This window comes from Rhineura floridana, chromosome 3, assembly GCF_030035675.1.
Source record: "Rhineura floridana isolate rRhiFlo1 chromosome 3, rRhiFlo1.hap2, whole genome shotgun sequence".
Classification (NCBI taxonomy): domain Eukaryota; kingdom Metazoa; phylum Chordata; class Lepidosauria; order Squamata; family Rhineuridae; genus Rhineura; species Rhineura floridana.
This window is the reverse complement of record NC_084482.1, coordinates 170,671,917-170,699,207: the sequence shown is the minus strand read 5'-3', so window position 1 is coordinate 170,699,207 and position 27,291 is coordinate 170,671,917. Positions and strand designations below refer to the sequence as shown.

The window sequence follows — 27,291 nt, the reverse complement described above, 5'->3', positions numbered from 1 at the left end:
GTGCAGCATAGAGTTCCCAAGATACTGCTCATCGATATCCGTTGCCAAGTCTTTTTGCTATTACGAGTTTCATAAACGTGCATACCTTGATGGTATTTGGGGCCCTCTACATTTAAAAAAGTTAAACCAGACTGAATAAAAGATATCTTTTCTTGATATCCGTCTGTAAAAAAAAGTTTTCCATTAGCTTTTCTGACATAGCCAAAAACTAGATTTTGTCACACCAAATTTCCACAATGGCTTTATTCATATACTTCCAAAAGTGTGTGATGGGCAGTGTAACTGCCATTAACAAATACCATTTTTTTTATAATCTAGTTTTTGACCATCCCCATCTAGACTAGATGGCAAACTATTTCTATTTCAAAATTGTAGCAGAGCAAACATCTATTCTTAATATATTATAACTTCTGTTGGCCTAATATCATGTTAGCCAGTGTGATGCAGTGGCTAGAGTGTTGGACTAGGACCTGGGAGAGCAAGGTTCAAATCCCCACTCAGCCATGAAGCTCTTTGGGTGACCCTGGGCCACCCTCTGACTCTCAGTCTAACCTACTTTACAGTGTTGTTGTATGAATTAAATGAGGAGGTGGAGAACCATGTACACCAACTTGCACTCCTTGGAGAAAAGGTACGGTATAAATGCAATGAATAAAATGAATAAAATAAATAATGTAAGAATACAGAAAATAGCGGACAAAACATTCTTCACTATTAGTAAAACTGAAGCTTAGAATGTGGGTTGCTTAATTCCTTAGGCTATTTTCCAAGAACAATCCCACACATGTTTACTTGAAAGGAAAGATGTTTCACAGTGCAATAGGGCTTACTCTCTGGTAAGTGTGTAACAGGACTGCAGCCTTAATTTGTTTGAAGAGTTTGATTTGATCTATTCAATTTTTAATTAAAAAGCTTTCAAAGACAAGTGCTGAAAAACAAGACTGAATTGTTCCCTTCCTACAAAAAGAAGTTTCCTACAAGCCACACTTTAATATTATTGAAACTGACAATAAATTAATAACATAAATGCTTTTATCAATGAATAATTTGTAAAAAGTATTAATTAAAATTACCGTCTGCAACAGACACAATATTCTTCAAATTAAATCTCTTGCACCTCAAATGCTCATGGCTCATTTTTTTAGCATTATATTAGTCACTGTAAATTGTGCATTTCATACCAAAACTAATCAGATTAATAGGCTTTTATTACCAACTATGACTAGTACAACATTATATGAAAACTGGAAGAGGTTCCATCGCTCTGAGAAGATAATAAAACCTTATTTATGAAGACCTCATAAAACATTTTCATTATCACCTTCATTTGTAATTTACATAGTTCAGTTTGTGATTTATTTCTAACGGGAGGCATGGTTCCAAAAAGAGAGGGGAAATGAGTAAGTCCTTTTGCCCTGAAGTCACCAGAAAGTTAGAAATATATTCTATTTCTAATGGACAAGTTACTTAATCATTTAACACTCTAATGTAGCTTTGAAGTAGATGTTATGAAAACTGAACATTTTAGTTTGCACAGTAGACTTGTGAATTTCGAGATAAAATGTAGGTCTTATTTCTGAACCTGTCTCTCTCTTCCTCCTAAGTTATACATTTCACTGTCAGAACTCCCAAATATGAGTTCTACTATTAATGCTGAGTTACATAAGACCTACAATTACATTGTGTAATTACCACTAAGCCAACCATTCTTATGTATTTTGATCTGTCATACCCTCTCTCTAAAGTTCAGACAACATATTACTACTTCTATCCCATTCAGATTCAGAGTCCTGAATAACATGGCTAGAATAAATTGTTTTGCAGCTTATTCTCAATCCTGAGAATTGTAATTATCCTGTGACAACAAAAACAAAGACTTAACTAAGCTGCTTCAAAATATGACCCCCAAAAGATACAACCTATTACATATTGTGAGGCATGAAGCCCTATAATAAATGAATGAAAACTTCCTTCTTCTTTTCCAAAGAAACCTTCCTTGGATAATACTAGCCCAACAGCTCAATGGAGTAGGATTTGGAGAGCTTGCAAGGTCTACAGTTGGTCTGTACCTATCAAGGGTTATGCTCTTGTCCATCATGGATGATCACAGTTAGCCTGCCTGGCTAAAACAAGGTGGTAGAGAATACTTGTTGGGCAGAACCAACTAATGCTAGACTGACTGACACACACACACACACGGCCCTATTTGCAGGTCATAAAGTAGGACAGCTATTTCAGCAATTGGGGGGGTTCTAGTGGTAAACCTCCCCACCCCCGATTGCTCTGGAATTATGCCTCATTATACCATAGAGTCATTTCAGGGCATGTGGAGTGGGAGCAAATGGTGGCCAGCAGCAAAGAGCAGCACTGGTAAGTGTTGCCCCAGTCTTGAAAATGCTCGAAAGCAGTCTTGCTCCAAAGCTGTCCCTGCAAAAAATCTCAGCCGAATGTTCTCACTGGATAACAGCCAGGCTAGTCCTGGTTCCAGCCATTCTGAAGCACATTGCTGTGGGAATGCTCCTGGAAAAAATGGTACCGATTAGGGATGGGAAAAGAATGAGAGCACTCTTTTTAAATGTGAAGTTGCCACATCTGCACCTCCTGGATAGGTGTATAGATCAGATAAGTTCCTCATTGGAATTAACACCTCCCAACAGATTTCTATGATCAGGCTGCCTTTTACACTTACTCCTTGTAAACGGATGTAGCCACTTTGAACAACTAGGAGGTACAGCTCTTGTCATGCTGACACTGACTGAAAATCCAGTTGCAAATGGCCTTGAGAGCAACAGGATGTAATGATATGCCATTGCTCCCAGAGACACTGGGGGCAGCATTTTCCCCCTACAAATAATACAGCAGGAGTGGGGAACCTTTTTTAGCTAAAGGGCTACATTTCCTTCTGGGAAACCTCTGAGGACCAAATGCTAGTGGTAGGCAGGCCAGAAGCAACAGTGGGCAGAACAACAAATGTAAATTTTACCTTTGTACAGTAGGTTAGTTTCCACACATACAAACATACACCTCTTTCTATCATCCATCCAGACAAACAAGAGGCATTATCAGAGTTCACGGACACATTCCAGACAGGCAAAAACATTTGAGGAGGGTGTGGAGCAGGGCTGATGAGGGCTGTGACTGGTGAGGGTGCATGTCCTGGGGACAGTACCGAGGGCTAGATAGAGAGACAAGGAGGATCACATTTGGCACCTTGACATGAATTTCCCCATCCAAGTAGTACAGTGTCCTTGGCAGCGATGGCATGTCATCACAACACATCATTTCCAGGCCATTGTGGCTGGGTTTTCAATCAATGTGGCAAGATCTCCTTTTCCTAGCATCTCTAAACAGCTATATCTGCTTTAAACTACAAAAAAATGTAAAAGGCAGCCTGCTTGGACAACCATGTAGAAATGGTAAGGGAAAAATGGGCATGTGCATAGGGTGTTTTTTTTTTTTGATGCCACAAATTTTTGTGGGAAATGGATGGGTTGGGAGGACATGCAAAAGGGGAATAGGACAGACTAGACAGATCTATCCTTCTCTAGTACAGACTATTTTTCTATCATCTGATTGCAAATATCTTCCCTTTGGACTAGATGCCTGAACAGAACAACCTCTGGCATTCCTGGATAACACAGATTATGTGGAACTATCTTAAGCTATTTCTGGGATAGAAACTACTTTAGTCACTCAGCTTCACTGGGAGATGGACCAGAATATCTTGAATATTCTTCTGAACCTCTCAGTGGATTTCAAGAGGTAGATTTCAGGAGGCCACTTCTTAGGAGCTGCATAGGTCTCCATGCATCATGTTTCCTAGCACAGGATGGCATTATGAGAGGTTTAGGGGGTAGAAAGTTATTTTCTACATTTTTTCTGTGATCCTGATGACCTAACTGGCTTTACAGTGAGTCAATTTGGGCCTGATCAAATTTAAGATAAATTAGCTCATTTTACCCCCTTTAGGATGCACACCTTAATATGGTGAGGGGGTTTGAGAGTGTTGCGGCTTCGTCGTGGCTGCTGAAGAGTGTGGTGTTGCAGTGGGAGTAGCTGAGGGCGTGGTGCTGCAGCGGGAGCGGAACAGCACCGAGGATAACAGCGCGGAGAACGGCACGGAGAGCGGAGAGCGGTAGGAGAGCGGCGGGGAGGGTGGCTGGAGAGTGGCTGGAGAAGCCTGAGTCGAGCCTGGCCCAGCCCGAGCCTGACCCAGACCGCCAGCGCTTCTCCAGCTTGGCGCTGCGATTGTGACGTCTTCCTGGTGCCCTCTGAGTGCTTCCGTCTGGATGTGAGAGTGGATTGCCTGAGGGCATGGGTAGTAGACTGGGGCGTTCCCCAAATCTGCCACCCTGATTCTCGGAGGAGTGTGTTGGGAGAGTGGAAGAGGAAGCTAGACCGTGGGACCATTGACACGTCTTCCACCAGCCGTTCCTGTAGCTTAGAAGATCAGGCCCATGCGAGGAGGAGGATTAAATGACATTTTTGCTGGAAGAAGAGCGTTCTGGTGATGGGCCTTGTGCGCATAGAGCTGCATGATTAAGTTTGGTTGCTGGTATGACTGACTGTGTGGATGTGTATATGGTGACTGTGTTGGTATGGAGGCCTAAGAATGGGAGGAGACGGAAAGCCTACTATCAGCTGCAAATGAACTAACCCCAAGTTGTGGGTGGAAGAGATGGTGATTATTTTATTTTAATTTTATTTTTCATTTTTATTTATTCTTATTTCTATTTTATTTTTATTTTATTTTTATTATTGTTATTTTATTTTATTTTTAATCTTATTTACTGTCACCTAGGGAGAAGGCCTGCCTGTCGGCGTATCGGCGGAGGGAGCTATGTGTAGATCGGAGGGGGTTAGTGTGGGGAGGGTGGGGGGCCACAATATTGAAAGGCTAGGCAGCAGATTCTGTAGGGGCGTGGGTAGCAGGCCAAGCCGGCATTGGGGAACTAGGGATAGATGCTTAATATCCATCCCTTGTTCCGGGCCTGTTTACCACCAGAAGATACCTGGGGGAAGCAGAACTCCATCCAATCTTCGACTGCTGCTGTGTAACGCCAGGTCTGTGGTACAGAAAACATCACTCATCCAGGATATGATCCTGGATGAGGATGCAGACCTGGTATGTATTACGGAGACCTGGCTGGATGAGGCCTCAGCTCCTATACTTGAGGCCATGTGTCCAGCCGGTTTCCGATATGCACAGCAGCCGAGAATTGGTAGGCGGGGAGGGGGAGTGGCAGTTATCTACCGGGAATCTTTGTGTTTTGCCAGACCCCCTCTCCACGAGACCAAGTTTGTTGATTGCATGTACTGGAGGTTGGGCCCAAAGGGCAGTTTAGGGATTCTGCTTGTGTACCGCCCACCCCACTGCACAGCAGAATCCCTGACTGAGGTGCTTGAGGTGGTCTCAGCTCTGCGGTTGCTCTCCCCCAATCTAGTGGTGATGGGGGATTTCAACGTACATGCCGAGGCTGTCCTCACAGGAGCCCCTCGGGATTTCATGGAAACCATGACTTCCTGGGATCTGCACCTTAGTAATATAGGGCCTACCCATGTAGCCGGTCATGCTCTCGACCTTGTGTTTGTCTCGGGAGGGGAGGATAGTGCTCTGAAAATGGGGGTGAATTCTTCTAACCCCGAGTCATGGTCAGATCACTATCTGGTGAATATAGATTTCTCGATGCCGCACGCCCTCTGCAGGGGACAAGGACCTATTAGAATGGTCCGCTCCAGACGCCTGATGGAGCCCAAAGGATTTCTGAATGCGCTGGGGGATATGGAGCTGACTGAAGGTTGCCTGGTCGAATCCCTGGTGATGGAGTGGAATAAGGAGATCGCCAGGGTGGTGGACCGGGTGGCTCTGAAACGTCCTCTCCCCCTGAACAGAACTCAGACAGCACCTTGGTACACACCACAGTTGCGGGGTCTGAGACAGGAGGTGAGACAACTTGAGCGCCGGTGGCAGAAATCTTGCACTGAAGGCGATCGGACACGGGTTAGAGCAGCAATAGCTGCCTACCAGGTGGCAACAAAGGCAGCAAAGAGAAATTTCTTTGCTGCCTCTATTGCATTGACAGAGTGTTGTCCCAGGAGATTGTTCCAAGTGGTCCGAAGCCTGGTCGGTCCAGTTGCTCAGGAACCCATGGAACATTCTAAAATCTCCTGTGATACTTTTGCTAAACACTTTGCTGATAAAATCGAACATCTGAAGAGCACGCTTCCATCGCTGGGGGCATATCACCCCAGTGTTATTTGATCTTCACTGGCTACCAGTTGTCTACTGGGCCCAATTCAAGGTGTTGGTGTTGACCTTTAAAATCCTATACGGTTTGGGCCCAGTATATCTGAAGGAACGCCTCCAGAATCACCGATTGTGCTGCCTGACGAGATCAGCCTCGCAAGACCTTCTCTCGGTCCCACCGGTGAGAACAGTTAGGCTGGTGCGGATCAGAGAGAGGGCATTCTCTGTTGTGGCCCCCACCCTCTGGAACTCCCTCCCTTTTGATCTCAGACATGCTCCCTCCTTGTCCAGCTATCGCTGAGCCTTGAAGACCTGGCTGTTCAGGCAGGCCTACAAGATTGGGACAGATTAATTTATGTTATAATTGAATTAACGGATGGTTTCTTTAGCTTAAAATTTGATTATGTTGATGTATATGTATTGCTTTATTCTGTTGTTCGTCGCCTAGAGTGTCCCTAACCCAGACAGATAGGCGGCTGAAAAATAAAATTTATTATTATTATTATTATTATTATTATTGAAGAAGCTGAGAGCAATGCCGTCAGGAGTCTAGACCAAGAGGCTAGACTCCTAGAAGGGGCACCCAAGGTGGAATGGTCAAAGCTGAAACACCAGACTAAGATGCATCCAGACTCAAAGGAAGGCAATGGTAAGCAACCTCTGAATACCTCTTAGCACAAAAACCCTATGAACAGAGTATCCAAAATGCAACACGAGATAGTGCTGAAAGATTATCAGAAAGCACTCATCGAGCTACTGGGGAAGAACAAAGGACAAGTACAACTAGTGCTGTGACTAATGATGCAGCTGGGCCAAAGGCGAAAGGAAGCCCAGAGGCTGATGCATACAGATGCAAAAGGAGAGTCCAGAGTTGTACGACACACACAATAGGAACATGGAATGTAAGAAGCATGAACCAGGGAAAGTTAGAAATTGTCAAGCAAGAAATGGAACAAATCAACATTAAAATAGTTGGAGTGAGTGAATTGAAATGGACGGGAATGGGACATTTTCAATCAGGAAACTACAAAATATTTTATGCAAGAAATGAGAAATCAAGAAGAAACAGGGTTGCTTTAATAGTGAGAAGTGATGTAGCAAAAGCAATTAGGAGCTACAATGCAAGGTTTGAGCAAGAAGTATCAATGAGATTAAACGGGAAACCTATTAACATAACCACCATCCAAGTCTACGCTACAACGTCTAATGCAGAAGAAGAAGAATTGGAGAGCTTTTACGCAGAAGTACAGGAGGAAATTAATCACACACCAAAACAAGATATGATGATAATCATGGGGGACTGGAATGAAAAAGTAGGGAACAGAGAAGAACTAGGAATTGTGTGGAAATGGGGCTTAGGAGACAGAAATGAAGCAGGATAATGGCGTTCCCGCCTTGTGCGGGGGCGTGTTTGCCGCCACCCCATTGTTGAGAAGGCTCGGGAAGGTTCCCGAAGGTTTCAAAGTGGTCAGGTGGGGTAATTTGACCAATTGAGTAAGGGACTGAGCGGCTATAAATAGTCTGCTCCTTCCTAAAAAAAATGCCTTTTTTGCCTTGCGGCACCCTCCCTCGTCAGTATGGGCTCTGCTAGTTGCTGAATGGGGCTGAGTAGGAATTTTTTTTTGGAGATCCTGATTTCAGAATCTCTTTGGTTTTGCCTACTTCATACTGCTTGGTTTGATTCGATTGGCTTGCCTGGAAGGGTTGTGGTGATTCCAGTTTTGGCTGGCATGGAATTTGGGCAGGTGAGGTAATTGGGGTTAAAATTTGAGGCGGCTGAGGCATTCTGGTAAAGGGCACTCCCTAGGGAACCATCAGGGCATAATGTCTGGTGTGGATCTGGGGAGTGTCCACGTGGGACCGGCTTGCACATCATGGTGAACACCTGTACGGCAGGGCCAGGATGTGGAGGTTGGAACCACATACCTGACTCCAATAGCAAGGAGGGATAAGTTTTCCCACATCCTTGACTGGGGAGTTACAGTCAGATGTGACTGACTTGCCTTCTGGATTGGAGGGTCTATTCCCTCACAGATAGGTTGAGCCTCACCTGCCCGAAGTATTTGATATACAATTAATTGGATGATTTGAATATGATTGATTATGTGTTATATGTTAATAAATATAACATTACTCCATATATGTGTCACAAGTCTTCTTTGGTGTGGTAGCAAAGACTTATTGAATTCTGTGAAGTCAATAATTTGTTTCTTGCAAACACATTTTTGAGCAACCAAAAAGATGACTGTACACGTGGACATCACCAGATGGTCAATATAGGAATCAAACTAATTATATAATTGGCAAGAGAAGATTATTATTATCATCATCATCTTTATTTTTATCCTGCTCTTTTTCCAAGAACTGGAACTCAAGGCGGCTTCCAAATATAAAAGTACATATAACTTACAAGCATACAAAAAATCTACATTAGAATACAATTAAACTATGCTCAATAATAAAACCATTTAAATATAATATTGGAGTAAGATGGAGAAGTTCCATACTTTCTGCAAAAACAAGACCGGGAGCAGACTGCAGTACAGATAATGAACTGATCGTATTGAAACTCAGAGTAAACCTAAAGAAGAAGAACAAAGCAATCATAATGCCAAAATACAATTTAAATAACATCCCAGAAAAATATAAAGATCAAATAAGGAACAGATTTGAGGCTTTAAACTTAGTTGACAGAGAACCAGAAGAACTATGGACTGAAGTCAGAGACATGATCAGACAAGAATGCAAAAAGATAATACCTCTAGTTAAAAAGAGAGAAAGACCTTAATGGATGACTGAAGAAACTCTTAAAATGGTTAAAGAGAGAAGGAAAGCAAAAGCAAAAGGAGATAGTAACACAGTCAGAACCCTAAATGCAACAATATAGTGACTAGTATGTATAGACAATAAAAACAATTACAATAGTTATTGTATAGAAATAGAAGAGGACAACAAAAAGGGAAGAACATGAGCCCTATTCCAAAAGATTAGAGAAATGAGAGGCAAATTTAAACCACAAGTAGGGATGTTGAATAATCAATAGGGGAACACACTGACTGACCGAGATGAAATGAAAGGAAGATGGAAGCAATATACTGAAGAACTCTATAAAAGAGATGCAAGGATGACAGATTAATTCATGGAGGAACCATATGACTTTTACACTCTGGTCCTCCGGACGCAATACCACCATCAATAGCCTGCTGTAATGAGTTCGCGAGGCACTTCCAAGATAAGATCACGAACATCCGCCGGGACCTTGACACCAATATTGTAGCAGTTGAACCTAATGAAGTGTCCAGAACACAGTCCTGTCCTGTTTTATTGGATGAGTTTCAGTTGGTACAGCTCGAGGATGTGGAGAAGGTGCTTGGACAGGTGCGGGCGACCACTTCTGCTCTGGATCCTTGCCCCTCGTGGCTAATAAAAGCTAGCAGGAATGGAACAGCCGGTTGGGCCAAGGAGGTGATTAATGCCTCTTTACGAGAGGGAGTGGTCCCACTTTGCCTGAAACAGGCGGTGGTGAGACCGCTCCTAAAAAAGCCCTCCTTGGACCCCGATAATTTCAACAACTATAGACCGGTAATAAATGTTCCATTTCTGGGCAAGGTTCTAGAGCGCGTGGTCGCTCACCAACTCCAGGCTCTCTTGGATGAAACTGATTATCTAGATCCATTTCAATCAGGCTTTCGGCTGGGGTTTGGTACAGAAACGGCTTTGGTCGCCCTGTATGATGACATCTGTCGGGAGAAAGACAGAGGGAGTGTAACTCTGTTGGTTCTCCTTGATCTCTCGGCGGCTTTTGATACCATCGACCATGGTATCCTTCTGGGGCGACTCACGGATTTAGGAGTTGGAGGCACTGCTTGGCAGTGGCTGTACTCCTATCTTGGGAATCGTCTCCAGAAGGTAATGCTTGGGGAACATTACTCGAGTCCCTGGGTACTCCAATATGGGGTCCCGCAGGGTTCAGTTCTGTCCCCCATGCTCTTTAATATCTATATGAAGCCACTGGGTGAGGTCATCAGGAGTTTTGGAGTGCGTTTCCAGCAATATGCTGATGATACGCAGCTCTATTTTTCCTTTTCATCCTCTTCAGGTGAGGCTGTCAATGTACTAAACCGCTGCCTGGCCACAATAATGGACTGGATGAGAGCTAATAAACTGAAACTCAATCCTGACAAGACTGAGATGCTGTTGGTGGGGGGGCTCTCTGCCCAGATGGTAGATGTCAGACCTGCCCTGGATGGGGTTACACTCCCCCTAAAGGAGCAGGTCCGTAGTTTGGGAGTCTTATTAGATCCGCTCCTGTCACTTGAGGCCCAGGTAGCCTCGGTGGCATGGAATGCGTTCTACCAGCTCCGGCTGGTAGCCCAATTACGACCCTATCTGGACAGGGAGAACCTCGCCTCAGTTATTCACGCTCTGGTAACCTCTAGATTGGATTACTGTAATGCACTCTACGTAGGGTTACCTTTGAAGACGATTCGGAAACTTCAGCTAGTGCAGAATGCTGTGGCCAGAGTTCTTACTTGGACGAAGAAATTTGACCACATAACACCTATTCTGGCCCAACTGCACTGGCTACCAATATGTTTCCGGGCCAGATTCAAAGTGTTGGTTCTTACCTATAAAGCCCTTAACGGCATTGGACCGCAATATCTGTTGGAACGCCTCTCTCGCTATGTACCGACCAGTTCACTGCGCTCGACGTCCAAGGCCCTTCTCCGGGTCCCAACTCATAGGGAAGCCCGGAGAACAGCAACTAGATCTAGGGCCTTCTCCGTGGTGGCCCCCGAATTATGGAATGCCCTCCCAGATGAGATACGCCTGGCGCCTTTCTTGTTATCCTTTCGGCGCCAGGTAAAAACCTACCTCTTTGCCCAGGCATTTTAAGCTTAATTTTTAATTTTAATTTTTAAACTTAAACTGTAATTGTAATTTTTATTTTAATTTGTATTCTAATTTTGTTTTAAATATGTTTTTATAATTGTATACTGTAATCCACACTTGTTCGTATTTTAAATGTGGTTTTACCTTGTTGTACACCGCCCTGAGAGCTTGTTGCTATAGGGCGGTTTAAAAGTGCAATTAAATAAATAAATAAAATAAATATGATGAAGAACCAGAAATTTTAGAATGTGAGGTGAAAGCTGCTCTTAAAATACTTGGAAGAAACAAATCACCAGGAACAGATGGCATACCAATAGAGTTGCTACAAGCTACTGAGACTGAATCTGTCAACATTTTGACAAATATTTGTGTTGAAATATGGAAAACTAAACAATGGCCCACAGAATGGAAGCATTCAATATATATCCCAATTCCAAAGAAAGGAGATCCCAGGGAATGCACTAATTATCGAACTATTGCCTTAATATCCCATGCAAGTAAAGTAACGCTCAAGATTCTGCAGCAAAAACTCTTACTATATAAGACGCAAGAATTGCCAGACATCCAAGCTGGATTTAGAAAGGGAAGAGGCACCAGAGATCATATTGCAAATATACGTTGGGTATTGGAATGGACCAAGGAATTTCAGAAGAAAATCACCCTGTGCTTTAGAGATTACAGCAAAGCCTTTGACTGTGTAGATCATGAAAAACTATGGAATGCTTTAAAAGAAATTGGGGTGTCACAGCATCTGATTGTCCTGATGCGCAACCTATACTCTGGACAAGAGGCTACTGTAAGGATAGAATATGGAGAAACAGATTGGTTCTCCATCGGAAAGGGTGTGAGGTAGGGGTGTATTTTATCACCCTATTTGTTTAATCTGTACGCAGAACATTTCATACGGAAAGCAGGATTGGACCAAGGTGAAGGAGGTGTGAATATTGGAGGAAGAAATATCAATAATTTAAGATACGTAGACGATACCATACTACTAGCAGAAACCGATCATGATTTGAAACGAATGCTGATGAAAGTTAAAGAGGAAAGCGCAAAAGCAGGACTACAGCTGAATGTCAAGAAGACTAAAGTAATGACAACAGAAGATTTATGTAACTTTAAAACTGACAATGAGGACATTGAACTTGTCAAGGATTATTAATACCTTGGCACAGTCATTAACCAAAATAGAGATAAAAGTCAAGAAATCAGAAGGCTAGGACTGGTGAGGGCAGGTATGAGAGAACTAGAAAAGGTCCCCAAATGCAATGATGTGTCACTGAACATTAAAGTCAGGATCATTCAGACCATGGTATTCCTGATCTCTATGTATGGATGTGAAAGTTGGACAGTGAAAAAAGCGGGTAAGAGAAAAATCAACTCATTTGAAATGTGTGTTGGAGAGCTTTGCGCATATCATGGACTGCCAAAAAGACAAATAATTGGTTGTTCAGACAAATTAAACCAGAACTATCACTAGAAGCTAAAATGATGAAACTGAGGTTATCATACTTTGGACGCATCATGAGAAGACCTGATTCACTAGAAAAGACAATAATGCTGGGGAAAATAGAAGGGAGTAGAAAAAGAGGAAGGCCAAACAAGAGATGGATTGATTCCATAAAGGAAGCCACAGACCTGAACTTACAAGATCTGAACAGGGTGGTTTACAACAGATGCTATTGCAGGTTACCGACTCATAGGGTCACCGTAATCAACTTGAAGGCATATAACAACAACAAATCACAAGTGTGTTATTTCTCTCTGTTTTCCCTCTTAGATCAAACCCTCAATATGGACAGGGAAGAGAAAAGCAAATGTTGAGAACAATGGACAACTTCTTAATTTCATCTGAAGAACAATTACAATTTTAAAATTCTGGGGAAAACAAGTAAGGAGGCACCCCAAATGTACAGCAGATGAGAAGAGGGAAAACCCTTAAAGTGCCTGGCCAGCAAACAGCCAAAAATGAAAACAAAAGTAGTTTTATTGCTGCCTGACACGTTTCAGGTGACAAGGACCCATTATCCAGGGCAATCTGTAAAATCATACATACAACAAGCATTAAAATCAATTACAAACAATAAAAAGAATATGCTTATATATTAATCTGTTAAAAATGAACAATTCTGTAATATACTGAACACTGGCTCCAGAAGCTCTAATCAGTAAGGAAAAAGGGACAACTGGGATGGAACATAATATAAACTAAAACTTCACTTAAAAACTTCAGATGTGAATACATGACCCCAAAATGGAAGTTTCTAACTGGACCTCTCTCCCAAAAATGAACCTGAACCAAGCAAGGACAGAGAAATGCAAAGGTAAAATATCTAATACATTTAACACACTGTTATCTAATCAATATCTAAAAGTAAATGTGTTGAATGAGACTGGCTGTAGGGGACGGAAAAATCAAAATCAAAACAACTAAAAATAATTGGAATTGGGAAGGAAAATAAATACAAATATGAATATGAATTGCCATACAGCCAAAATTCTTGCAGAGCTGTCTCTAGTTCAAATGCACCAAAAGCAGTAAACGGAATCAGTACCAGACAGCTGTCTCATTGGTATACAAACAAACTAATGCTTAGAGATAGCTGGCTCTTTGATAATGCTAGAAGAACAATGGCACACAAAGTGGGTGTGAGAATGCGCTAATGGCAGAAGAATGTGAAATTTCTGACGGTATGCACTGCTGGTCTTGATGGAAATAAATTTCACTCAAAAGTAAAAGCAAACATCTATATGGGTGGTACAAGAAGCTAATACCTGTCATGTAATTTGCACTACACTAACAAACAACTACAAATGTACCAATACCCTGAATTATAAATACAAATGAGTATTACATGAAAGTAAATACTTATCCATAAAAAAGGCACATCAAACTGTTGCCTGTCTTACAGTTAACTACAATAAGGGAGTTATTTCCAAATCTTCATTGAGAATTGCAGGTTCTTATTTTATGATACATTTCTAAAATTTGGCCCAGAGACCAACACTGATTTTCTGTTTGGAGCAGCCTTTCATATTCTGGAGTAGAACAAGCATTTTTTTTCTCATTGAAACTATTCTCATTTGAGATTTAAAAGAAATTTTGCCAGAAAATATCTGCAGCAACATCAAGTATGGATTATTGCAATGTGCTTTACATGGGGCTGCCTTTGAAAATAGTTTGGAAGCTTCAATTTGTGCAGAATGTGGCTCCCAATTGGTGACAGGTAAAAGGTGAACAGATCATAAAACACCTGTTCCAGTTACACTGGCTACCTGTATGCTTCTGAACCCAAATCAGAGTGCTGGTTTTAACCTATAAAGCACTTTATGGCTCAGGACCCCAATGTCTTTTGAAATGACTCTCCTGATATGATCCTACCTGGACCCTTAGATCTTCTTCTAAGGCCCTTCTCCAGGTCCCCTCTCTGAGGGAAGCTCAGAGGATGGTGACAAGGGAGAGAGCCTTTTCAGTTGTGGCTCCCCATCTGTGTAATATGCTCCCCAGTAAGTTCCTCATGGCACCTTTGCTGACATCTTTTTGGCTCCAGGCAAAGATTTATCTTTTTTCCCAGGCATTTGATAGACTAAGATGATGTTGTTTATATTAGTGTGCTGCCAAAGCTTTCTGTGGCTGCTGTTTTGTTTTGTTTTGTTTTATGGCATGTTCTAAGTCACTTGGAGACCTTTTGGTAACAAGCAACAAATACATCTAAGGAAACAATAACAACAATAATAATATAATTCAGAGATAGCGCCTTTCCCTTAATACCAATCTGCTAATTTTTAAAAGATCTGCAAGAACATATATATGAAGGTACACTCAAATATGATGGAGGCACACTCAATGTACACTAAAATATATGACGGAGGCAAATCCCATGAAATGTGCAATGCAGTCAAACTTCCAAAACAACTAAAATGTCATTATCATAAAAAAATCTCAGAGCTGTTTGTTTCAGGATCTATCTCGTAGCTTTCCAGTCATCCAATTTCTCTATGGAGTTTTCCACTGATTGAAATAATTTGTCTTTTCTTTTACCCTTTGTTCCTCACAGATTTGAGCATTTTCAAGACATTTACAATCGCACTCATAGCTTTCACCCTCTTTTGGGATAAGAACTGTTATGAGAACAAATCAGAGCTTGGAAAAGTTACTTTTTTGAACTACAACTCCCATCAGCCCAATCCAGTAGCTATGCTGGCTGGGGCTGATGGGAGTTGTAGTTCAAAAAAGTAACTTTTCCAAGCTCTGGAACAAATATAGCAATAATTGTTATAAGATAGAGCAATTAGTGACTGAAGAATGTGTGGACACATATGAGTTAATTGGTCTCCTTTAGCCCTTGTTATCACACTAAACTCATAGAAGCACTTAGGTTGCTGGGGCTCCTAAATGACTTGGAATAACTAAAGCTCTTCCTTCATCTTGCTCATTCCATGAGCAAAGCCAAAAACAAAATTAGGACTAACACCACTTGGAGGCAAACAGAACAGTAAAGTTGGCCACAGCAAGTCACCTGAATGACATCCACAACGGTGCAAGTACACCAAGCAACTATCTATCAAAATGAGGAAAATGCAAAAGTGAGTAGAAGTCTCCTCACACAGTGTTTGGTAGTCATCCACAGGAATGAAATCTGACATACCAAATCAGACCACTGGTTCATCTAACTCATTATTTGTCACACTAACTGGCAGTGGCTCTCCAGGGTTTCTGACAGAAGTTTTTCCCAGTCCTGTCTGGAGATGCCAAGGACTTAACTTGGAACCTTTCACATTCAAAGCATGTGCTCTACCACTGCCCTCTTCATACACTGATATCACCAATTCCATTTTGGCAAAGTGTTTGCCACTGAAAACTTCAGTTCTTATAAATGAGTGGATATGGACATTAAGTCATTGGAGCATGAGGCTACATGAAGTCAAACAAGACTTTTTATGAGCACTGTACCTCACCTTCTTCTGTTCAGGTGTTTTAAGTTGTTTCAGAAATGTTCTTATGAATTTGTTTTCATGATTTTAATTCAGCTTTCAAGGTCTGAGAAGACATCTTTCATCTTAATTATTTGTTGGGCCTACAGTAGCTTAATGCATAAGATATCTTTTTTTTTGCTTTCATTATTTGTTGATTACCTAATGCAGCACTAAAAAGAACTTTGTGCAAAAGTTGCAGCTGTGTAAGATGTACTTAAATTTCAGAGCCTCCTCACTAGCGATGGAGAATAAATCTGTTTTAGATGTATTTATACGTTTGGTGGTTTCAACCTGATCTACCTTTGACTACTGGGTGCCAACTGATGTTGAAGCTGCCTGGCTTCGTTGTTGTTTATTTTGCTTTTAAAAAGAATCAATTAATTATATGCAGAAATGTACAGTACATATAGGTTTAATACATATAAAAGAGTCAAGGTCCATGTGGTACTATATTTCTGCAGCATAATTTTATAAATATAAGTACCCAAGTATGTTTATACAGCTACATGCATTGTTGTATATATATCCTGAGCTTGGAAAAGTTACTTTTTTTGAACTACACCTCCCATCAGCCCCAACCAGCATGGCCACTGGATTGGGCTGATGGGAGTTGTAGTTCAAAAAAGTAACTTTTCCAAGCTCTGTATATATCTGTCCTGTTCTGGCTACTTTAGGGAACTTGGAGGTCTGTGTGTGTATAAAATGTGTATAATAATATTATATTTATAATATGTGAGAATTGTTTGCATTTTTTACAGAACTGATTAAAAAAACTGGTTCTTCTTGAGATCAAGGGGTGAAACAGAAATTAGGAAAAAAATCCATGTTTAACAATTAATCCCTCTTCCCAGGGAACTCTGAGAATTGCAGCTTTATGAGAGAAATAGGAGTCTCCTAACAACTCTTACCACCCTTCACAAACTACACTTCCCAGGAAACTTTGGGTGAAGCCATGATTAATTAAAGTGGAATAATAGTTGAATAAATCTATGGTGTGAATGTGGCCTTAGATTTTACCACCACCACCACCACCACCTATTTTTCTTTGTGACTTTTTCTGAATGTCTGTGTTTGCTAGCTGCATGTAAAAACCAACACAGGAAATAAAGTTGTTTTTAAACCTCATTAGTCTTAAATTTTATAATGCATACTTATTTTTAATGGACTGATGAGTTTAGATTTACAATTCCAACATTTTATTTTGAAAGAAATGATTCATCTGCTGCTCTAATTTGGAAATTATAGATAAACATATATCCTTACCTCCAAGGCAGCCAACAAAGAAAATCAGAAACACCTGTTCCCATAGTAACAACATCTTCAGCTGCCAAAAGTTAGAAGTTCTTGTCCAACCTCAAATGAAGGGTACACTTAAGTCTTCCACACAAAACCTTTAATCTGTTAAAAAAACAAGAATACACAAATAATTTAATCATAGAATACACCACATGAAAAGCGAGTTACCTGTCACATGAACTTCTGACAGATTAACAGTCCCTTAAAGCCATCAAAAGTATTCTCTCTTCAATTCAAGCTCTGTAAAACCTATAATTAGAACTAGAGCATTACATACCGTGCCAGCTAGTAATCAAGCAAACTTGGACTGTAGTTTCAACAAATAGGTTTAGTGTATGTTCCAAAATCTGCTTTACCACTAATGCCAAATAGTCTATATAAGGAGTCTTAGATGTGGAAAATGGGGGGAGGCTAGACACAGACATTTTTCCAGGCCATCCAACTGAGCCTAGAATGAGTTTGAGTACAAACAAGATGTTGCATGTAGATAGTTCCAGGTTCAATCCCAAGCATCTCCAGATATGGCTGGGAAGCTGCTGCCAAGTCAGTCAGGTGCTCCATGGTGTATCTGTGGATTTATGGTTGAAGACAGAATACTGCACATCCATCATGTTAAATATTCATATTGATTTTAATTGTATTGTATTGCTTCTTTCATTGATTGCATTAAGAATATAAGAATGTTAGAAGAGCCTGCTTGATCAGGCCAGTGGCCCATCTAACCCAGCATCTTGTTCTCACAATGGCCAACCAGATGCCCATGGGAAGCCTGCAAGCAGGACCTGAGCACAAGAGCACTCCCCACCCTACGGTTTCCAGCAAGTGGTATTCAGAAGCATACTGCCTCTGACTGTGGAGGCAGAGTATAGCCATCATGACTATGATAGCCTTATTCTCCATGAATTTGTCTAATCTTCTTTTAAAGCTATCCAAGTTGGTGGCCATCACTGCCCCTTGTAGGAGTGAATTCCCCAGTTTAACTATGCGCTGCATAAAGAAGTACTTTCTTTTGTCTTTCCTGAATCCTTCAGCTTTATTGGATGTTCACAAATTCTAGGGTTATAAGAGAGAAACAAAGTTGCTCTATCCACATTCTCCATGCCTGGATAATTTTAAACACTTCTATCATGTTACCTGTGATTCGTCTTTTCTCTAAACCAAAAAGCCACAAATGTTGCAATCTTTCCCCACAGGAGAGTTGCTCTATCCCCCTGATCATTCTGTTTGCCCTTTTCCAATTATACAATATCCTTTTTGAGGTGCAGCAACCAGAACTGTACACAGTATTCCAAATGTAGCTGCACTACAGATTTATACAATGACATTATGATATCCACAGTTTTATTTTCAATAACTTTCCTAATGATCCCTAGTATGGAATTTGCCTTTTTTCACAGCTGCTGCACACTGGGTTGACATCATCAAGCTCTCCACTACGACCTCAAGCTTTCGTTCCTAGTCAGTCACCGCTAGTTCAGACCCTATGACCGTATATGTGAAATAAAGATTTTTTGTTCCAATATGTATAACTTTACAGTTGTTTACATTGAATTGCATTTGCCATTTTACCACCCATTCACTCAGTTCAGAGAAGTCCTTTTGGAACTTTTAGCAATCCCGTTTTGTTTTAACAACCCTGAACAATTTAGTATCATCAGCAAACTTAGTGACCTCACTGCTCACCCTTAACTCTAGATCGTTTATGAACAAGTTTAAAAAGCACAGGTCCCAATACTGATCCTTGGGGGACTTCACTTTCTACAGCCCTCCATTGGGAGAACTGTCCATTTATTCCTACTCTTTGCTTCCTGCTACTTAACCAATTCCTGATCCACAAGCGGACCTCTCCTCTTATTCCATGACTACCAAGTTTACTCAGTAGTCTTTGGTGAAGCACCTTGTTGAAAGCTTTTTGAAACTCTAAGAACGCTATGTCCACTGGATCAATTCTATCTATATGCTTGTTGACACTCTCCAAGAATTTTAACACGTTAGCGAGGTAGGAATTTCTCTTGCAGAAGCCATGCTGGCTCTACTTCAGCAAGGCTTGCTCCTTTATATGCTTGGTTAATTTCTCTTTAATAATACTTTCTAGCAGTTTTCCCGGGACAGACATTAAGCTAACCAGATTGAAGATTTCAGCGTCTCCGCTGATCCCTTTTTAAAGATTGGCATTACATTGGCTACTTTCCAGACTGCAGTCTTGCAGATACCATGGACCGCGAAAAAGACAAATAATTGGGTGTTAGAACAAATTAAACCAGAACTATCACTAGAAGCTAAAATGATGAAACTGAAGTTATCATACTTTGGACACATAATGAGAAGACATGTTTCACTAGAAAAGACAATAATGCTGGGGAAAACAGAAGGAAGTAGAAAAAGAGGAAGACCAAGCAAGAGATGGAGTGATTCCATAAAGGAAGCCACAGACCTGAACTTACAAGATCTGAACTTACAAGATCTGAACTTACAAGATCTGAAAGGGTGGTTTATAACAGATGCTATTTGAGGTTGCTGTTTCATAGGGTCGCCATAAGTCGAAATCAGCATGAAGGCACATAACAACAAACTTTCACAGGTAACAGACACAGCTCTTTAATCCATAGGCATGTGGTAGATTTCATCAGGGTTGGTATTTGTGGGGCTTTAATTTACTTGACTTGCTTCCTCTTCTTTCCTGCCTTCAGCCATCTTTAAATATATCTCACCTTCACTTCACAAATTGAAACATCTATCCTATTTCTCCACCACCATAATCAATAGAATTTTTAAATTCAGCCTGATAGCTATAATGCAGATACAATGAAGATCATATGAAAGACAGTAAGGAAATTAATGTTCTTCTTGGTGCTTAAGCAGCTCCACATGAGAATTCCCCTCATGCACATTTGTAGATTCTGTCAGATTTTAAAAACTAAAATTGTCACAGTAGCAGGAAAAAAATCACAAATCTTGGGGAACAAAATTGCCTGGTTACTTTACAGCAGTGGAAATATGCCCTTTCTGTGATACTGGAGGCTTGAATAAATCATTAGGCTCATTCAAACAGCAGTGTTCTTCTGTAAGAAGAGTTGGCTATTGTGAACATGACTCTTTAAAAATCCTCAAATATCATTACTTTTGTTACATTAAAAAGACCAATATTAGATTTTTAAAATAATATTAAATGCCTGTGGGCTGAAGAGAAGGAATATGTCAACTATATCTCTCAACAATTGTCATGGCCTTTCATATATTTTAAGCCAGTACAAATGGAGGTCTTCATGCACTGAAAATCTCAATAGACCTATAAACTTCTAAGTGAGAATCATTAAACAAAGGAGAAAGGCACATTCAGGCTGACCTGAACATAAAGTAGCTCAATGCTACTTGATTTTAATGTGAATTATAATTTAGCTTGATGAAAACTCTGCTTAGTTTTTCATGTTATACTTGTGCACTCCCTGGAATCATCTGGATGGTCAACTGCAGGAAATAGGAAGTGGTCGAGGCAAGCTATAGTTTAACTTACTGTGTTGCACGAACCAGCTCAATATATGTGTTCCACTTCAGAAACAAGATCAAGTAATTTAGAACATCAAAATCTTGAGAAAAATTCAGATAAGGTGAATAATCAGAAACATCACTATCTATAAATATATACTTCTGCAACTTTTAATGCAATTGCCATATTGGAAAATAATTACCTCATAGGTCTTATTCCATTTCTAAGATACCCAAGAATCTCATATAGCAGTGGTCCAATTTGCCACTTACCTTTGCATCATCAACTATTCCCTCAGCCATTCTTGTCACATCCAGTAGACAACTCAACTGAACTTAGAAGTAGTACACATGACAAGATTGTTATAGTTGCATGTGAATTTGTACAGTGCTTCAATAGTGTAATTGAGGGATGCTAATCACTTGTGCTCATATGAGTAAAACAAAAAGAAAGGGGGACGAAGGATGCTTAAGAACACAGATATGTGTTTGGATTATTTAAAATTATGTGAGGACCAAAGAAATTTGCATAATATGTATGCTGCACCCAAAAATCCTACAAGATCATGGAAATTATGCCTAGTCAATAAGATGCACAACACCTTCAGTACTTGCATGTGTGGCATACAGATTGGAAGCAGCAAATTATAGGATATGTTGGAAACAATATGCATTTAAATTATCATTTTATCCTTATTCAAATAAAAATATAAATATTTCTTCAATTTCAGATCAGAGAAATCAGTATGAGAACATATATCACTGTTAGATCATGCATTTTAGGAGTCAGTCTGGATGTTCCAAATGGTGTGTTTTCTCTCTGTCAATGATTGTTCGCTGAAATTGGATTGGCTGTCAAATTGAGTTTGTGGCAGCCCACAGGGTAGGCAGGAAAGGGTGGAGAATCTTCTTGGCTATTGCTCATTTCTCGGGCCTCTCTCTGCAGTGGGAGGCCAGGTTTGTGGGGAGGTTTGGAGCAGCCATGTTGAAAAACAGGGCTGGGGCATTCCAGGCAGGGGGTTGCCGGCCCTCCTTGGATGTCGGTATCTTTGCAGAGGATCCCTGGTCAGGCCTTGCCAACAGCACAGTCCTGGCCATATCTGCTCAGAAGTAGGTCATTTGAGTTCTATAGGGCTTAGCAAAAACAAAAAGGGTTTGGAGAAGGGTCTTCTTTATAGTGTGTGATAAAAATATATTTTTCTAGCTTTTGCAGTTTAGATTGATTTGAGATTTGAGCCTGTTTTGTGATATTGCATGGTGTTATTTATTGATACTGTTGAAGTTTTTTATTATTATGTTCTGAATTGTTTTTATGATATTGTATTATTCTTGCTATGGAAGCCGCTTTGAGGTCCCCTGGTGATGAAAAGTGGCATACAAATATACTAAATAAAATAAATAATGTTTAGTTTGGCAGACATATGCATTTATCACTAAATTAATAATTTATTCCATTAAAAGTTATTATTACCTTGGCTTCCACATGAACAGCCAACAAGGGAAACGTAATGTTATTCAATAAAAACTGCAATCACCATGCATGACAAGCATTGATATCAAATCCACAGCAAGAAATGAGTATACAAACTCTGTTCTATTGTTCATCATATAAAACTCTGGCTTCTTATCTTAAAAAAGGAGCCACAAGATGAATATGAGGTGGAGTATTAATAATCTTGCTTTTCAAACTCACTCATACACAGTGCTTTTCTGTTTTTAAAAACTGCAAAGCGTGTAGCACTGTTCCCTTTGGATGATAGGGTCTGCTCTATAATACCTTGGAGGGGAACAAAAATGTCATCATTATTCAATTACTCATTGAAGGAACAGGAGTATTATCACCATGAGGTCACAAGTATACAAATATATTACAAAAGTAAGGAAAAATTATGTTTCAAATTTATATCTGGCATGATTACTCAGGTCATGAAAATATAAGTGTTTGCATTAGACTATTCAATGATACCATTTGAGGACTCTGAACTTTTACAAAGGAAATAATTCTCTGAAGAGAATTAATGTCTTAGAATTGCCTCCAGGCATTTGTTCCAGCATCAGCTTTTACAGCAGTTACACAGAATATACTACAAGTAATGATAACTTGAACATTTAGTAAAATCTCACATGTGTCACAAAGTTTAAGCAATATTTGAACTCCTTCAGCTGCTTTGCAATGAATGCACTGGCATCCACAGTCCTACCAACAACTTAATATATTTTATACATTGATTTCTAAGATTTACATCCTGTGACCTAGCTAACAGTAGCTCACAAAAAACATTAATGCAGCTGTACAATGAAATAACCAAATGACTGACACACAATCAGGATTAGCCATTAGGTAAATAAAGATCTTAAAATTGTGCTCTACAACTGTACCTAAACTCTAAAACTACAAAAGTTATTGATTCTTTCTTCTGCATCTCATTTCATTATGGAGCAATTCCCTTAGTGGGACGAATACTCTGAACCCAAAGGCCCAGTTTAGATGTAACACTGATGGTCTAATATGGTCTTGTCAGCATATTCTCCAGTTACTAGTACACAGCTGATCGTTATAGTCTTCTTTGGGGGAGCACAGTGTGTGGGGATGTATAAAATATATATACTAGGGTAAAAAATAGAAATGCCCTGCCTTCAAGTCGATTCCGACTTACGGTGACCCTATGAATAGGGTTTTCATGGTAAGCGGTATTCAGAGGGGGTTTACCGTTGCCTCCCTCTGAGGCTGTGAGGCAGTGACTGGCCCTAGGTCATCCAGTGAGCTTCATGGCTGTGTGGGGATTTGAATCCTGGTCTCCCAGGTCATAGTTCAACACCTTAACCACTACACCACACTGGCTCTCTCATACTAGGGTAAAGTGTGCTTAAATATGAATGTATTAGTGAAAATGACATATAAAAATACATAAAGGGAAATCTGAGTAATAGGCAAAACTGCACACAAAATATGCATATTAGGAGAAATTTACATTAAAATGCTGATGAATTTTCATGGGGGGGAGGAAACTGATGTGGAAATGTAGATACGTAAACTTAAGACTGGAAAAATATGAAACAGAGAAACCGAAATTGACAGATTTACCTGTCGCTACCCTGCAGGCTTTGAGAGAATGGTTGCCATTTTCTGCATCTGGCACTTTGAGGAACTAGCTACTGGTTATATTACTTAATACCTGACCACCCTGGGAAGTTTTATTATATCTGACTCTGGTTTAGCATTTTAACATAAATAATATCAACTGTTAATATTATAAAAATTAATTGTTTATTTGAATTGGCATATGCATTGAAATCAATAGGCATTACATTCTTTATTGTACGGGTGTATTCCTAAGAATTTTGTGTTGCTATTGTGTTGTGAGCCACTTTGGGCACACTTATGTGGAAGTGGCATACAAACTGAAATAGTAGTAACAACACTAAACCACAGTTCAGTAGTTTGTGAACAACCCCGTCCTAGCCTGTTCTCCCCTCCAGCATGGCTGTGAGGAGCCTGCAAGCATGCACTTACTTATTGAAATGAGCCAGTTGGTCACTAGCATTTTTTCCACTCCCCCCCCCAAAGAAACCCTCTGTGATTTTGCCGACAACAGCAAAAAAGAAAGGAAAGTAGATATGGTGCTGGGCGGTTTAAAACTTATTAAACTCACGCCCGACCCTGGTCATCAGATCAATTATTTGAGCTGAGTGCTATCAGCTTACCGATTATACCTCTCTCTAAGCCCTCAAATGAACTCATCCAGAAGCTTCACATATAATTTTTGTGTTTCATTTTGGATATCATTTTTTTTATAACTAATTGGGCAAAAACAATGCCCATAAGCAAGCACACACTGCAAGAGTCAGTCTGATGAAAGCAGTGCTTCATCGAGTTGAAACTGCCAAATTCCATTTATAAATCAATTTAAAACAGATTCCTCTTCCATCCCTACTGCCCTCAAACCACTGTGCTGGTCCAGTAGGAATACCATGGTCAATGGTACCAAAATTGCAGAGAAACCAGGAAGAATCAATCAAGACACACTCCCTCTGGCTCTGTCCTGACAGAGGGCAACCGAGAATGTTTCAGTGCCAAAGCCTCAACCTGGTTTAAAATGGGTCTAGAGAAAATAATTGGTTTCTTCCAAAAGTACCTCACACTGGACCACCACCGTATCACACTGTTGGGGCTGGATAGGCTAATATAGGTGTCACACTAAAAATAAAAGCAAATGCCTTTAATCATTTGAAAAGGCCCTAGGTCAGGAACTACCAGGCTGTAGATTTGTTCAATCTTACTTATTCAGCCCGGATTCCAAAGGAACTCTTCATCACTAAAAGTTTCTGCTTTGTCCAGACATGTTATTACAGAACTGTCAAGACAAAACCTCTCTGATCCTCTGTGGGATTTCTCCTATAACATTATTGTCCAGCTATTATTCTGGCACTGTCCTTGAGGGAGAACATTATCTGTCTTTTTTCCCCTTCTTTTTACAAATGATGGTAGTGGCAGAGCTGAGGTTTATATGTTACTTCTCAGTATTTTTGCCCATAGAGACCTATAGTTCAATATGCTTGGATAAATCTCTCTTGCACTTACATCCTCTTTCCTAATCCATCTTTCTTCTTTTCTAATGCCTGTTTGAGCATACAGCATTGCAATTTCTTTTGAAATGGGTATGTTCAAATGCAAGATGACATCTGACATATACTTTTAGACATGGCCATTGTTTAAGTAACCATTTTAAAGGATCCAGGAGCTTTCCATGCAATAGATGCAGCCCATTTTTAAAAAAATAAATACAAAATTGTATATGTGTTTACAGCACAATCCTAACCATGTCTATTCAGAAGTAAGCCCTATTTAATTCAGCAGGAGAAGGTGCAGAAAGGTACAACCAAAATTATCAAAGGACTGGGCTAGTCTCCAAGTGAGGGACAAGAGGTGTATGCATGATGTGGAGAAAGTGAGCAGAGAGAAGTTTTTCTCCATCTCTTATAATACTAGAACCAATGAAGCTGAGTGGTAGAAGACTCATGATAGACAAGAGGAAGTATTTCTGATAGATCATTGTTAAATGGTGGGATTCTCTGCAAGATAAGGTGATGATTTTTTTAAACGACTACATAAGTCTAAACAGTGAGAGTATCTATTAGTAGTAATGATGGCTATGCTATCTTCAGGATCAAATGCCAGTTTCTGGGAAACAACCACAGGAGAAGGCTATTACATTCATGCCCTGCTTGTGGGATTTCCATAGGCATCTGGTTGGACACCATGGCAAATAGGGTGCTAGATCAGATAGGCCCTTGGTCTGATCTAGCAGCGATCTACAAATTTATCAAAGATACAGGAGTCATGCCCTTTTTTGCATGCCATCCTACAAAAAAAGATAAAAGATGGACACACACAGGAAAAATTAAAGGTGGTCACATTTTACATGGGAGCCCAGGGTCCAAAAAGGCCAATGATTACTTATTACATGCTGCCTTTCTCCAAGATGAACTCTGAGATGAACTATCAATATAAAATTACATAATACACGAGGCTTGCAAATAGCCACTCGTTTGGTAGGGTCTGATAAGAATTGCCACCAATGACTAATCAATTTATTTATTTATTGTACTTACATACCACCCCATAGCCAAAGCTCTCTGGGCGGTTTAAAGTAACCAATGGAACTTTTGAAAAACAATTTTTTTGAGGAAGTGTGATGTAGTAGTATATACGTTAGGAGATAAATTCTGCCAAACACAGCCCCTCCAAGAAATTCCTGACTTACTTACCCCTACAGAAAGTGGAGGAAGCAAATAGAGGATCAGCTATCCTTGACTCTATTCTAACAATAGAGATGACAGTGTATGAAGTGGCAATTATGGGAACTCTGGGGAAAGTGACCATGTTATACTTGAGTTCTTGATTTTAAAGGAAGCAAAAGGTGAGTGTAGCCATACACATACCCTGGAGTTCAGTAAAGCCTGTTTTAATGAATGCAGAACAATAAGTAAGGTTCCATACCAAGCGACCCTTATGAGAAAAAGAGTCCAAGGTGGGTGGGAGTTTCTAAAAAAGGAAATTCTAAAGGCACAATGGCAAACAATTCCAACAAGGAAAAAAGAGAGAAGACAATGTGGCTTCACAAAATGTTTAGAGATGACCTGAAAACAAAAAAAGGACACATATAGCAAGTGGAAAGGAGGTCAGGCCACAAAGGACAAACAGGTAGCTCAGAAATGCAGGGATGGCATCAGGAAAACTAAAGCTGAGAGTGAGCTAAGGTGAGTGAGGGATGCCACCCTGGGCTCCTACTGGGAGGAAGGGTGGGATATAAATCTAATAAATAAATACATAAATAAAGCAACAGAATAGCTTTCTTCAGGAACATCCATAGTAAAAGAAAGAGAAAAGA

General features: G+C 40.3%; 1 protein-coding gene across 2 annotated transcripts in view; it reads right to left on the bottom strand.

Moving 5' to 3' along the window:
- The window catches only part of CNTN3 (contactin 3), a 411,452-nt gene that overhangs the window by 296,516 nt on the left and 87,645 nt on the right, over positions 1–27,291 (bottom strand). For both annotated transcript variants that reach the window (XM_061618591.1, XM_061618592.1), the window contains exon 2: positions 17,381–17,515. In XM_061618591.1, coding sequence (XP_061474575.1) covers positions 17,381–17,435 — 55 coding nt within the window. In that variant the 5' untranslated portion in view covers positions 17,436–17,515. The remainder of the gene's footprint in view (positions 1–17,380; positions 17,516–27,291) is intronic.